This window comes from Elaeis guineensis, chromosome 8 (genome assembly GCF_000442705.2).
Source record: "Elaeis guineensis isolate ETL-2024a chromosome 8, EG11, whole genome shotgun sequence".
Classification (NCBI taxonomy): domain Eukaryota; kingdom Viridiplantae; phylum Streptophyta; class Magnoliopsida; order Arecales; family Arecaceae; genus Elaeis; species Elaeis guineensis.
The window spans coordinates 12,163,144-12,176,783 of record NC_026000.2 but is presented as its reverse complement, the minus strand read 5'-3'; the positions used below and the strand labels follow the sequence as shown (position 1 = coordinate 12,176,783).

Below are 13,640 nucleotides of genomic sequence, written 5' to 3'. Positions count from 1 at the left end.
CAACTTCTAACAGTATTGTTTGGCATGTCCTTTGGTACATTCACAAGCCGTCCAACTAGATTTTTGTGTTTCATACAAGGATGGGTGGGTCATGAAATAATCCTATTAGATTCTCGGGATTGAAACACAATTTTCAGCAGTAAGTCTAGTTTTGAACCTGCGAATTTTATTGGAATTTTTTTTTTCTCTTTTTCTTTTTTGGTAAAAACCTATCAGGGGAGGTTTGTAACATCATTATTCGTTAGTCACCTCCACAACGTTATCAAGTTGCACTTCACACCCTTCCACCAGTCCATGCTCACGTCCCAAGCCCAGACTAACAATCCTATAACCGCGGTCACCACCGAACCCTGTAAGTCTTAGCTGACAATCCAACGCCAGAAAAGGGCAAGGCTAAAACCTATATCCTGGGGTAACAGCACCGGATGCGGTGACCCGACCGCCAAGGTCGGATCTCCGGTGGGGGGATCTAACCGGTCCCGGCTTTCATCTTTGGTCTTTTCCCTATTTTCTCCGCCTCCCCCAAACTCAGTCAACCTTGCCGTCGTGGTCTTCTATTATATCTCTCTTGCTTCTTCCGTCCCCAAAAAAAACCCCATAAGAAGGTGCGATTTTTTTTCCTTCCTTCTGGTTCTCGGTCTCTGCGTTGCGGGATTGGGGTGGGGTTTCCGAGGAGGGTTCGCGGCCCGAGATGTCGTCGGAGATCGAGGTGGTGGAGGAGGGCCCAGCCGCCGGGGCAGGCGGTGTCGGAGGTGGAGCGCCAGCGGAGGAGGAGGCGCTGAGGAACGACGTCTACACCGCCGCGGCGTACGGCGATCTGGAGAAGCTTCAGCGGCTGGTGGAGGTGGAGGGTTGCTCCGTCTCCGAGCCCGACGGCCTCGGATACTACGCCCTCCAGTGGGCGGCCCTCAACAACCGCACCGCAGCTGCCCAGTACATCATCGAGGTCCTCTCTCTCTATCTCTCGTTCTTTTTGATGATTTTCGATAGAATATTGGGTGTATCACCCAATTCTATCTATTGGTTTTCTTGAGGGAATAATGAGTCTTTGGATGTCTTGAGATCATTTGATTTGGATGGTTCTTTAGTTTTTACTCGATGGAATGTATGATGATGGTTACCGTGCTTGACTCCGTGATTGATTGCTGATTCTTGGGCAGCACGGAGGAGATGTGAATGCCGCGGATCACACAAGACAGACGGCACTGCACTGGAGTGCCGTGCGCGGCCATATCCAGGTTGCTGAGCTTTTGTTGAAAGAAGGGGCTCGAGTGGATGCGGCAGACTTGTATGGTTATCAGGTTTGGGTTCAAGCTGTATAGTTTCTCAATCACGTCGTGTTCTGTACTCTGGGCTCTGAGCTCTCTGGCTTATGTTTTTTCCTTGGATTTGATTCTTGAGGAAAATTGGAGGGTCTTCTAATCGATGACAATGGGTACATTTGAGTGTTTTTGGCATAGTGTTATTTTAGATACGAATGTTCACATATTTTGGGTTCTTGTTTGTAATCATGATCACAAATATCAGGTCTAGCCCCAACCATTTGGGGTTGGCACTCAGCATTGTGAGTCCTTTCTTGCTAATAGTACATAGTAAAGGATAACTCCGGTGTTGTAATTTTCTGAAATGCCTACTTGGTGAATCCTGCATAGAGACCATCTCTGCCGGTTCTTCATGGCTTTGTCCCCAATTGGTGGAACTCCTGTGCCTCCTTTAATGTCCCTCTTTTTCACTACATAGTTCCTAGTCTTACCATGCATTCATGTCACCATTTAATTTTTCTTCTTTCTACTTTCACCTTGTTTACTGGCTTTACATGCTAACCAACAATATAAGCCTTAATGCCATTTTTTAATTATATTTTCCACATATCACCAGTGATCTTCGGTTGAGTGCTGATTCGTGCATCTAGCAAATGCATTTAAGGAAATTTAGTGGTTTGGGATTGCAATTCTCCTTAAAACGGTGTAAAAGCTAAGTGTATAATTCAATCAATTTTTCTAATTCATGATAAAGTTTCAAGACATTCAACCTCCCAAATAATGGTCCATTACATTCTTTATACTATGCCTTGATGAAGATTTTGTGCTTCTACCTCATCAAAATCCAAACCTTGTCAACAATTCAAGAAACTACATCTCCCAGCCTGTGTTTCAAGTCAATGCATCACAGGCATGCTTTGTTAAGGAATGCAGTTTTGTGAGAATTTGCAAAATGCAGTTTCGTGAGAATTTGGAATGAAATCAGTCCTTTGCTAATTGAAATGTCTTTTAATTAAGTTTCACTTGATTACAGACCACACATGTTGCAGCCCAGTATGGACAGACAGCATTTCTGTATCATATTGTCACAAAATGGAATGCTGATCCTGATGTCCCTGATAATGATGGAAGAAGCCCTTTGCACTGGTATGCAACTCTTTGTCCTTTGCTTTCAGCTTATCCTATGTGGAACAATGGTTTAACTTGGCTGGAATATAAATTCTACTTCCCCCAAAAGCAAATTTCTGATCTCTATGTTCATTCGCAAATGTATGCTTCCTCAATTAGAATATCACTGCAGTATCCAAATAATATTAACTCTCCAAGTTCTTTTGCCTCTCCATAGTATGTGGATGATGTATATTCCAATGTATGTCCTTTTTCATATCTTGATGTCATGGTGTCATAGCATTGCAGACTGTTTTTTCTTTTTCCTTTAAATATAATCAGAAAATGAACTGTAGTTTATCATCTTCAGATGATCATGGACCATTATCCTTCTCTTGTCTAAATTTTCTAATCTGGAATTTTTGAGCTTGCAGGGCTGCCTACAAGGGATTTGCTGATTGCATACGTCTTCTTTTATTTCTGGATGCTTATAGAGGACGGCAGGATAAAGAAGGTATGCACAACCATTTCTTTTTTGTCATCTTTTTTTTTTTCTTTCTGTTGCTAGAGCATAAAGTGTCTTGGCCGATGCATTCACATCTTCCTTAATCTGTATTATGATCATGCTTTCAAAAATTTTGGCACTTGTACCAAGTCAGAAACTGTTGTCAATAGGTTGCACTCCTCTTCATTGGGCTGCTATTAGAGGGAATCTAGAGGCATGCACAGTGCTGGTTCAAGCAGGGAAAAAAGAGGACCTGATGGTGACAGATAATACTGGTTTCACTCCAGCACAACTAGCTTCTGACAAGAATCATCGGCAAGTTGCTTTTTTCCTTGTAGGTATTCTGTGTTTGGAGTTGTTAACCTTTATTTTCTTGGAAGTAAATCAATAGTTTCTTAGCTTTTTTATCTAGCAGCTTGTATTTGCCAAATGCAAAAATGTGTTTAAGCTTTTCCTTTATGTTTAACCAGCATTGAAGGAGGCTGTTCTCAGTATTTAGTGTTGTTTTAAGTGATTAAGCATGCTTCCTGGCATGTTCAAAACTCATTGAAACCAAAAGCCTCTTGTTTTCTCATTTTTAAATAATGTCAAGATTTTTTCCTTTTGTTTGATATTTTCTTCATTAGCTGCATCATTCCTTGTTCATCGAAGACCGATTGGTTGTTTTATTCATATTTAAGTTCTCTCACTAAGAGACATATGAATAGTTCAATTTCATGATGTATTTTGCCATATAGGTGAGTTCTCTTTTGTAAACTGCAGAATCATGTGATGCTGGGAAGTAGCTTCATATGCATCTACATTAAGTTTACTGGAGCAACTAGCAGGAACAAATTTCATAATGAATTATAATATACACACTGTGTATGAACTCAAAAAAAAGAATGAGAAAAAAATATACAAATGGATAGTTATTTTACTTTTGTGTTCTACTTTGTACAGAAACTAATATATATTAGTAGATCAAATGAACTTTCATCATTATTCATGTGGTAGACCTTGTCAGATTAAGTAGATTGATGGATTCTTTCTGTTTGCATATTTCTAACTAACCATTTCGTGTTTTGCATAACTTTGATGCCAAAAAATGTAGTCATTCCTCAACTACTTCTGTGAGCTTATGATGAATGCAACTGCTTCCAACCTATTGTTATGTCATACACCTCCTGTCCATTCCCATACCTAAGATAGAAATTCAGGTTACTTTAAAATTTTAGTATTAAACTTAAACAGCTACATGGAATCTTTTTGAGCTTTATGTTATATGTTCCCTTATCTTACCTGTATATTATAGAAGCTTTCCCGTAGAAAAATTATATGAAACCTTTACAAGAGCTTATAATAGATGAGGGAACAATATAAATATAAATGTCAAAACCAAGCCTTCTCCTGTCTGTTTATATACACACATATATACATCCATACATACATAAACACGCATATACTTACATACATATATCTACACACACACACACACATACATATACATACATATATATACATATGCATACGTACATATATATATGCGGCTTCCTGTTTATTTTTAGTTAGATGGCGAAGCATGACACTGGAAGCAAACAGCATATGCTGCTCATGCTGAAAAGTTAGAAAGGTTTCACAGTTGCTGCAACTTCTACCTTTATTCCTGGATGCTTCAATGAGAACACATTGACGCACTTGCTATTCTACAGTTATTTTTGGCATTACACTTGAATCCACACCTTCTCCTTTTCCCGTTTCATACAAGTACAAAATCTTCTGCAAAGATTGGAGTAGGTCATCAAGGTCTTAATGGAACTAAAATCTGTGCAGGGTAATGCTAGAAGGCTGTATGACAGGCGCTGTGATGGGAATAGCCATCTTGGAAAATTATCAAAATTAGGACTTGCACCTGCTCTTTGGTGTATAATTATTGCCATGCTTGTTACATATATACATTCAGTCATTTCAGGTATGTATTTGTCATGAGTGCATGAGTAAAAGTGTATCCATTCTGTCAAGTAAATGTGGTTATGTTATTTGTTTTGTATTATCTTTTGTTTTTTGGATGCAGCATCATATCTTTTGAAGTTAACGGCTGCACTTGGGCTATTTGCATGGTTAGGGGTCTTTCTGGCAACTGTCGGACTAGTTATGTTTTATAGGTGTAGCAGGTATTGTAAGTTTTTCTTTAGCATGATTTTTCTTTTATAACTGATGAGTGCTAAATGGATGAAAATGCATGGTTTGGTATGCATGAAGATGCCGGAACTGTTACATCTGACAACTTTTTGTCAGTTTTATTTTGCAAAATATTTGGAACTCTTTTTTTTTTTTTGTGGGGGGGGGTTAGAAATATTTGGAACTCTTTTGAAGCAATTTATGCATATGAGTTTTACTATAATCATTGCATTCTGATTATGTTGCACAGTCGGAGAATACTCTTAAACATACTAGCTTTTTTATATTATGTTTTTCAGCAAGCGTCTATTGATATTTTATTTGGAAAATAAATATGATTTGTGGAGTGTTCGCTTGTCTGAATTTCTGGTGGTTTTGAAGAACCTATATCTGAACCATGTTATTGCCTTTGAAGGATGCGTGTTTAGATACTTATTTTGTACTTTGTGTGACTCCTTTTTTAATTATAATGCTTATAAATGTCAAAAAAATGACAAGGAAAAAAACTTTGTATATCGTAACAGATATGGATTTTTTTGTATTTCTTTTAAAGTTTTTAAGTATTATGGCAAAGATTATGTACTTATGTTTTTCTTGTTGTCTGTTGAAGTCATGTGCTTCCTATCATTGGCATAATGGGTTTGTACTTATTAAATTTGTTGGCCTATTAAGATATGCATAAAATATTTGTTCTTTTGGATGTAAGTAAATTATTGAGACCCAAAGCTTGCTAAGATTCTACAGAACTTAGACCCGTTTATCCCAAAAATGTGGACAGCAGGTAATGTACTTGTTGGCTGGTGTATTAGTCTGCACAAATCTGACCCAAATAAATCCAACATTACTTACCAGGCTCCACCAAAAATTGCCCATAGGTGCTAAATTTTTAGCCAAGACCACCTAGGCTAGAGATGGAATGCCATGAGACCTAGAAGGTTAGTTGGTATACTAGAAATCTGCCTTCCTAGTTGATGTCTGAGCCATGGATTAAAATAATGACTAGCTCATTTTTTCCTGGGCTTCTTTTAATGTTATACATTTATGTAACAACTATTATTTAGCCGTTATTAAGTTTTAGTGCTTGTGTAATGTTAATAGCAGTTGTCGTTCTTTCTTCCCATTGTTTACATAAAACATTAGTAATTTTTATATCAATTTCTTGAAACTAGTTTTTTGAATGTACAATGCATGTGACTGTTTTAGAGTGGAATATTTGATGGACGGACGTGATCCTATCAACAGAGTCATGTGGCACATACAATGCATGTGCATAAGTCAAAGAGAAAGGAATGTTTGTTTGACAGTTGCAAATGCATGTTTTGATGAGACACTACTCGTTACTTACGATGCACATGCTTGATTCAAGTGGATGGAATATGTGATTGATAGTTATGACTTATGATTTAGGAGGAAGAATAGTTTAATAGCTACAATCTTTTCAATTCTTCTATTTAGCATATTGGAGGTATTTTCCAGTGTAACCTTAACTTTTTGATTGGTTGTGTTTTAATTCCTTTTTGTCACTGAAAATGGAACCAAATCACTTGTGGCAGAGGTTGATTGAAGTAGATGGAATATGCAATTGACAGTTATGATTTAAGAGGAAGAATTGTTGCATTACTATTGTCCTCTATCTTAAGATCTTCAGCATTACATTTTAATTTCTCTGTCTATTAAAGGCAGATTGATAAATACATTCTCAGTTTTGGTCATTTTCTCTTTTGTTTTGTCTAATACATTTATTTGAGATTGTCAGAGATTTATCATAGTATTATTGGGTACACTGTTTAAAGAGATGTTCCACAGTGGGGACGGCCCTGCTAGCCTGACCTTATCCTCTGTGTTATTTGTAATAATAAAATAGAGATGTATTGATCCAAAGTTATTATATCGCAATTTGTGAAAGGATGTTTTTCTCCGCCATTACATTTTATAATAGCTATGATGGCTGTTCTTTTGTTCCCCAAAGGCTCAACTGGGCAAATAACTGCCGTCTTCTAAAGTTTCCCTAGACCTGAAAAGAGTCTAGATGAAGAGAAAAATAGCAAGTGGATTGGAAGCTGTGCTTAGTCAAGGCTTAATTTGTAAGCTGGAGTGTAAAATCAGAAAATATGGACACATACAACCACGTTCATGCATGCATATGCACACCACACTATTGTGCATCTCTTTTTATTGTGGTACTCTGATGTTTGCTTGTGTACAGTTAAATTAATTAATATCTTCTATTCTATGCGACATGGTGCAGATGCTAATTTTCATGCATGATGCTCTATCTCATTGCCATACTTTTGTGATTTGATACAGGAAGGATCCTGGTTATATCAAAATGAGCGTACGGGATTCACAAAATCAACGAGACGATGTGAGTTGTAAATTGGCCTTGCTGAATAAAACTAATTACATAAACAACTGATTTTTCTCTTCTTGTGCCTATGCTGACTGAAACATAATAACAAGCTATTCTTTCATTTCCGTAGTTGTTTAATAAGTTAGACTACTGCATGCATTTTGCATTTGAGTAAAGCACATAAGTTTTCACCATGGCCTCTTTCTTTGCACTTCTAGTACATTATGAGTCATACATATATACATAAATACAAGGCAATAGCTTCACCACATCTCTTTCCTATCAAAGTTTTTCTTATACAACAAATTATAGCTTCCTGCCTTCTGTGCCAAGGATGTGTGTGCCTTATCAGTGGGCACATTCTACAATTCCATATCAATCATCTCATTGAATAAGCCACCCTTTTTATAGTTGTATGTATTCTTTATTAAAAAAAAAAAAAATCTTAGGAAAGTTGTGCATATGCTGTATTTTTTTAAAAAAAAATTCTACCTTTCTTTCTGTGTTCAAGAGAAAAGAATGAAACACTATTTATGATAGAAAACAATTCATGAATATGACTCCACATTGTACTATAAATTTTTCATATGCATTGCAGCATGCAGTAAGAGGAAAATGTAATTTAAGTTAGCTTGATGGTTTATATACCTTATGTGATATGACATAGCTTTATTAAGTAAGATTCTTTTTGTTAGTTTGTTAATATGTTCCCTGCCAACATGTCTTTATTTGAACACAAGATTTAAAAGATTTATCCCATGTTAGATCTTGCATTTTCCATCTGTGTTGGTTTATATTCTAATACATATTGAATGTTTCATTGGAAGGTTTTGAAGCTATAAATGTGAAATCAAATCATATTGTATGTCCAACTGAGCTTGTTTTTTAATTTATATGACCTAATTTGTTGGAATTCATGATCAAGGATATTTGCAAATTTTAAAATAGCCTATTTCAGGGTTCTTTTTGTGTCACTTTGCCAAAGAAATAGCCCTAAATAATTAACATGCTTGGAAATGTAAGGATTTGTTTGTCAGCTCATCTTTGCTGCTGACCTGAGTTACCAAGACCCTTTAGTTTACCGCAGAGTTCGTGCACCCAGCACCTAGAAATGGTTAGGGGTGTGAAACTTGGGTGTGGATGTGCAAGAAGAGATTCTTAATGACTAAAGGGATCCTATGGTCAAACATGTGAGTATGTAACCATACCCAAGTAACATAGCTGCTGACATTTTCATCTTTTTGTGAAACCTCTTTAGACCTAACTAATATTGATGGTTATGGAATTTTCTGATAGTGATTTTATCATTTTTCCCCCTGGTATGTGAGGAGGTATTAAGAGAGGATGAGGAGGTCAATAGAGTATTAATGAAGTGAATGGAAAGGAAGGTTTAGAACTAAAATATTTAGGTGCAAGATTGGTATTATAGAGTTTACGTTGCTTTGGATGGGGAGGGGGTCCAACATCGATGATCCTAGCCATTGGATGTTATCTACTTCCTTTAAACTGCTTACACACCAAAAGTCATGTGATTTGGAGACCTATAGTGTATGCATTGAGTGGTCAAACAAATGCATTGTTCCGTGTTATTTAAACTATCAATTTTTTTGTTCATTCAATTTATAGACTAGGGATCTCCAAATCATATGAATTTTGTTGGCTAAGTAGTTTGGAAGTAGTGGATCGCGGCTAGACCCTGTTGTCCAATTACGACTGATCAGATCTGAGTTGAGATCTGCTTGACTGGGTTCTAGTCCACCTCTCGATGTATGACCTTTTTTTTATTTTATTGTATATCTTGTTTTCACTAAATTAAGTAATTTCTTCAGTTTATTTTGTGACATTACAAAAGAAAGGCAATTCTTTATGCCGGACAACAGTTGAGCTTTTTTTATCTTTCTTTAACTCTGCACCATCTAAATCAAAGAAGTTGGTGATGGAGCAATGATCTGAAGATCTACTGGATTGAACATACCTTTTAGCAAAAATATTGGATTCCAATGATCATCATTTCGTTGGAATTATGTCTTTGATATCTATAACTGATATTTCATGGCTCTTGGCCAAATCCCAATGTGTGAAAGTCAAAACTGGCCAATATTACAGTTGCAATTTTGTGATGAGTGTACTTTAGTTTTTTAATATTTTAGGTAGGAGTCCTTTTAGTTAGATCTAAAGTCTGATGAGAAGTTCCCTTGAGTTTGTATTGTTGGGGATCTCTTCATGTCGCCAGGAGAAAGGCTTGTGAGCAGATTGGTTTTGAGACTTGAGAATTATGGTATATTCATTTTATCTTGGGAATTCCAAAATTCTGTATCTTCTCATAACTTTCTTACTCCTATCTTGATGTTTTCTTTTTCACGAGGATTCTATGGCCATCCGCATTTATCTGCAGTATTAGTTGACTCTATCTTGATATCTGATGTTGGCTGTGTTGCTATATCATAATTATGGTAGCTCAAAGTAAATCCTAAATTATGTAGTTTTCTCTCAATTGTGAAAAGAAAATCACATTTTGCATACTCCTGGCTGCTGCTGGAGCATTTATCATTATCTTGGGAAATCTCAATTTTAGCACATAAAAAAAGATACTGATGCTAGCTGTTATTTTATCTAATAAACCAATTGATTGGTTGTCCAATCTTAAATCCTTGAGGCAATAATTATTGAAGGCCCATTTGGTATTGCTTTTGTTTTCAAAAGTTCAAGAAGAAAAATGAACTAATCTGAATAATATGCCTTTGTTTCTTGAAACTGTTTGCAAAACCTTCAGAGTTGTGGTAGCAAAGATTTATTGATTTCAGAAAAGATTGAAAAATCAAAACAAGGGATGGTAGAAGTTCTATACGAACACTACCTGAAAATCAATCTCCATCTGGTATTTCACTAATTCATAGAGAAACAAAAACACACACTAAAAATAAAAAAAAATAAAAAAACAATGATTCCAAATGGGCTCTAAATTACTGATTTCTTTAAAAAAGTTGCAAGGTGGGTTTTATCTTTCAATATTTTTGCTTGCAGGAGCCTTTACTAAAGATGGAACTAAATAATCCTGCTCTGCTATCTGGAAATTGGTCCCAGCTCTGTGCAACGTGCAAGGTATGTTTTCCATATAATTTTAAGGATATCTTCTGCCCATTGGCATGTGTACTTTAAATTTCTCATGCAGCTTATACTTGAATATCTTTTAGATTGTCAGGCCTCTGCGTGCAAAGCATTGCTCCACTTGTGATCGCTGTGTTGAGCAGTTTGATCATCACTGTCCTTGGGTATCAAACTGTATCGGCAAGGTTCTTTGACCCTTATGACTTGCATCTCCATTTCTTTCTGTCTTGCCTTTTCTGTGCCTCCTATCTATCCAGAGGCATTTAGGTTTTTCTCCCACTCCATATAACATTCTTCTTTTTCTTAGTAAATAAATGATAACATGTAATTGCAGAGAAACAAGTGGGATTTCTTCATGTTTCTCATTCTAGAAGTTTCTGCTATGACTGTTACTGGTGCAGTAACCATAATTAGTATGTGTTAAATGAAGTTTGTGCTTTTAAAACTTTTCCTTTTTAAATTGCTTGCAAACATTCTACTTCACTTGCATTGAAAGGAAACTAATTTTGTGTTATAGGAATAGCAAAAGATCCAACTGCCCCTACATCTTTTGGTGCATGGCTGAGCCATTCTGCTACTCACCATCCCGGAGCTATATCATTTCTGTTGATGGAATTCTTTCTTTTCTTCGGAGTTGCAGTTTTAACTGTTGTACAAGCATCACAGGTGTGCATATTTTTCTTTAGCGTTTTGGTAAATGATCAATTTGGCATACTGCCATTCTTATGCATTTTGAAATGGCATGAAGTGAATGTCATAAAAATTTTAATGCTGCAGTTCTTCTTCCCAGATGGAACCAGCACATTTTAAGTTTCATGATCTCGTATATTTATTTGTATTTCCTTTTGGCATACATAATGATTGTTGTTCTGAATATTCTGTGGCATGCTTCTATTTGCACATGTTTATGCTTCTGATTTTGGATCACAAATTATCTTTCAATTTGTTTTTTCATAATATTAAGTTGAACTGTGTAATTACTTAGAATATTACATTCCATTGCTGATTGGCATCTCTCTGTCTGTGTATCTCTAGACCCTTGGTTCGGAGTGATATTGTTGTTTACCCATCTCCGATTTGTCCATCTGTTTTAAATCCGCTGCTAATTCCAAATGTATGTGAGAACACAATCTTCTTCCCTGGTAGTATGTCAATACGCAGGATTTTGATTAAGCATGCTTTTAAGGAAATAGCAGCTTGAAAAACAGTGCAAGCATAAAGTAGCCAAAAAAAAAAAGAATTAACATATCAGAGCTAGAAAGTCTCGAGTCAAAATAGTGGGTCAAGTTCATTGAAAATAGAATTTGATTTGAGCTAGCCTTGGATCCTAATTAGTGCTGGTGAGTGGAAATTTTTGTTTGCAAACTTCATCACCCTGCAAGGAATGGTTCTGATAAATTATGTGCATCAAAGTTAATTGTCTAATTGTTCGTGCCATAGTTGCAAGCTTCTAGAACATGTTACAGTCCATTCTTGTGTCAGCAAATTTGTTTCTTGTCTCTAGTAGCTTTTGTTGATAGAGACTAAGCCTTCCTGATTATTTCTTCGTTTTTTTCAGATCTCTAGGAACATAACAACAAATGAGATGGCAAATGCTATGCGGTATAGCTATCTCAGAGGACCAGCTGGTCGGTTCAGAAACCCATATGATCATGGCATTCGCAAGAACTGTTCAGACTTTCTGATAAATGGTTACAATGAAGATGTTGAGTGTCCGGAACAAGCATCACCTTCTGAGGAACTGGGGATGATTCAAATGACAAGGAGTACGAATTTGCAGAATGGAGAAGGCCATTCTCAACATGGAAACAGCAATGGCCATGTTTGCATCGACGTGCATTCCAAAACTGCTAGATCTCATGGACATGTAAATTCTTCACAGTGCAACCATAACGATAAGGCTGAGGGGGTCCCTCTGGGGTTGGGTTTGGGCCTTGGCCGTAACAATGTTCGTCACAATGCACGGTCAGTTCTTGCCTCCTGATTCATCATTTCATGGGGAGCATGAGATTGTGCTCTTTGTAGTTGTAACTATCGAAATGTCTACAGTAGCTTTTGTTTGTTTGTAAGTTCATTTGATACTAGTTACTGTTCTTTGAGAGCCGTTTTGGCCCCACGCCTGAGCAAACCTGTGGATGGTATGGTGTACTATGCTAGATTCTGTGCACACGCTTTCTTTACCTATGAAAGACAGTTTATTGATGTGACGATGGAAGTTTGAGGCGAACCAACTAAAGGGTATAGGATTTTCGTTGATTCATGCGTGGGAAAATGGTGATGACATGTGAGAGTTTGGTAGAAGGTTGTGCATCTCATCACAATGGAGGAGGCGCTGGAGGCTAGGCCTTCAACGTAGGAGGCTGTGACATGTAGAGGAGATTCTATTGTTCGACCATCCGTGGATTCCAGGAGTTTCTAAGAATGTCGGATGTTGTTGGCCTCGCCCGAGCTTAATCATGTAATCGTCTGGAGCAAAAAATAACTTTTCTGCACGATGAGTGCAGCAGCATTTCCGTCTTTTAAGACCGAGTTGGGAGCGTTTACATGTCCTTGACCCTTAATTACTGTATTTGTAACAATCCAACATCATACCAAACAGGCTAATGGTTTCCTTGGTACTGTAAGTATTCAAGAACGCATCATCATCAGGTTAGAGGTTCAAATCTAACTAAATTTACCCATAAACATCATGATCAATCTTGGTCCGTGTGAAAAAAAAATCCATTCTGCGATATCTTCTAGTCGATGTAAGTTGAGTTTTTCTTTTCTGGTACCATTCGAACAATTCAAGATCTCACCCATAAAAGTGAGCAAAAATCCATTTCTTCTCGATGCACACCAGTTGTAGAACTAAACAAGTGCAGAAACAGATCCTCTGACAATCTCTAGAAGATAATCTCAATCTAAACAACTCTACAGGCCACCATATGATATGAACATCTTCTCCAATGCCCCTTAATGGTAACCGACCGAGACCTATATGTCATCTATTAAAATTACGAAAAAGCACACAACAATTGGCTAAGCTCTGGTAGGTAGATCAAACATTTAAGCGCTTCTATAGTTTTTCCAGTTTCATGTGCTTAAGCGACAGGGTAACCTTCTTATTCTTTTACAATTTCACTCATGCGATAGGGTGACACTGGAG

The 13,640-nt window shown here is 37.0% G+C and overlaps 1 protein-coding gene across 1 annotated transcript; it reads left to right on the top strand.

Moving 5' to 3' along the window:
* The first annotated feature begins 524 nt into the window (after positions 1 to 524).
* Positions 525 to 12,659, top strand: LOC105050108 (protein S-acyltransferase 24). Its single transcript, XM_010929979.4, has 13 exons — positions 525 to 946; positions 1,161 to 1,301; positions 2,296 to 2,408; positions 2,804 to 2,883; positions 3,045 to 3,208; positions 4,687 to 4,825; positions 4,928 to 5,027; positions 7,342 to 7,399; positions 10,409 to 10,486; positions 10,579 to 10,677; positions 10,827 to 10,905; positions 11,010 to 11,158; positions 12,051 to 12,659. Exons 1-13 carry the CDS (start codon positions 692 to 694, stop codon positions 12,474 to 12,476), a joined length of 1,881 nt encoding a protein of 626 aa, XP_010928281.3. The 5' UTR covers positions 525 to 691; the 3' UTR covers positions 12,477 to 12,659.
* The last annotated feature ends 981 nt before the right edge of the window (positions 12,660 to 13,640 follow it).

Bases quoted from the DNA above. Each gene is read 5' to 3' on its own strand.
- LOC105050108 (XM_010929979.4), top strand. From the start codon at position 692: ATGTCGTCGGAGATCGAGGTGGTGGAGGAGGGCCCAGCCGCCGGGGCA. The intron at 2,409-2,803 runs GTATGCAACTCT...TTGAGCTTGCAG, and splicing joins GGAAGAAGCCCTTTGCACTG to GGCTGCCTACAAGGGATTTG. The intron at 10,487-10,578 runs GTATGTTTTCCA...AATATCTTTTAG, and splicing joins AGCTCTGTGCAACGTGCAAG to ATTGTCAGGCCTCTGCGTGC.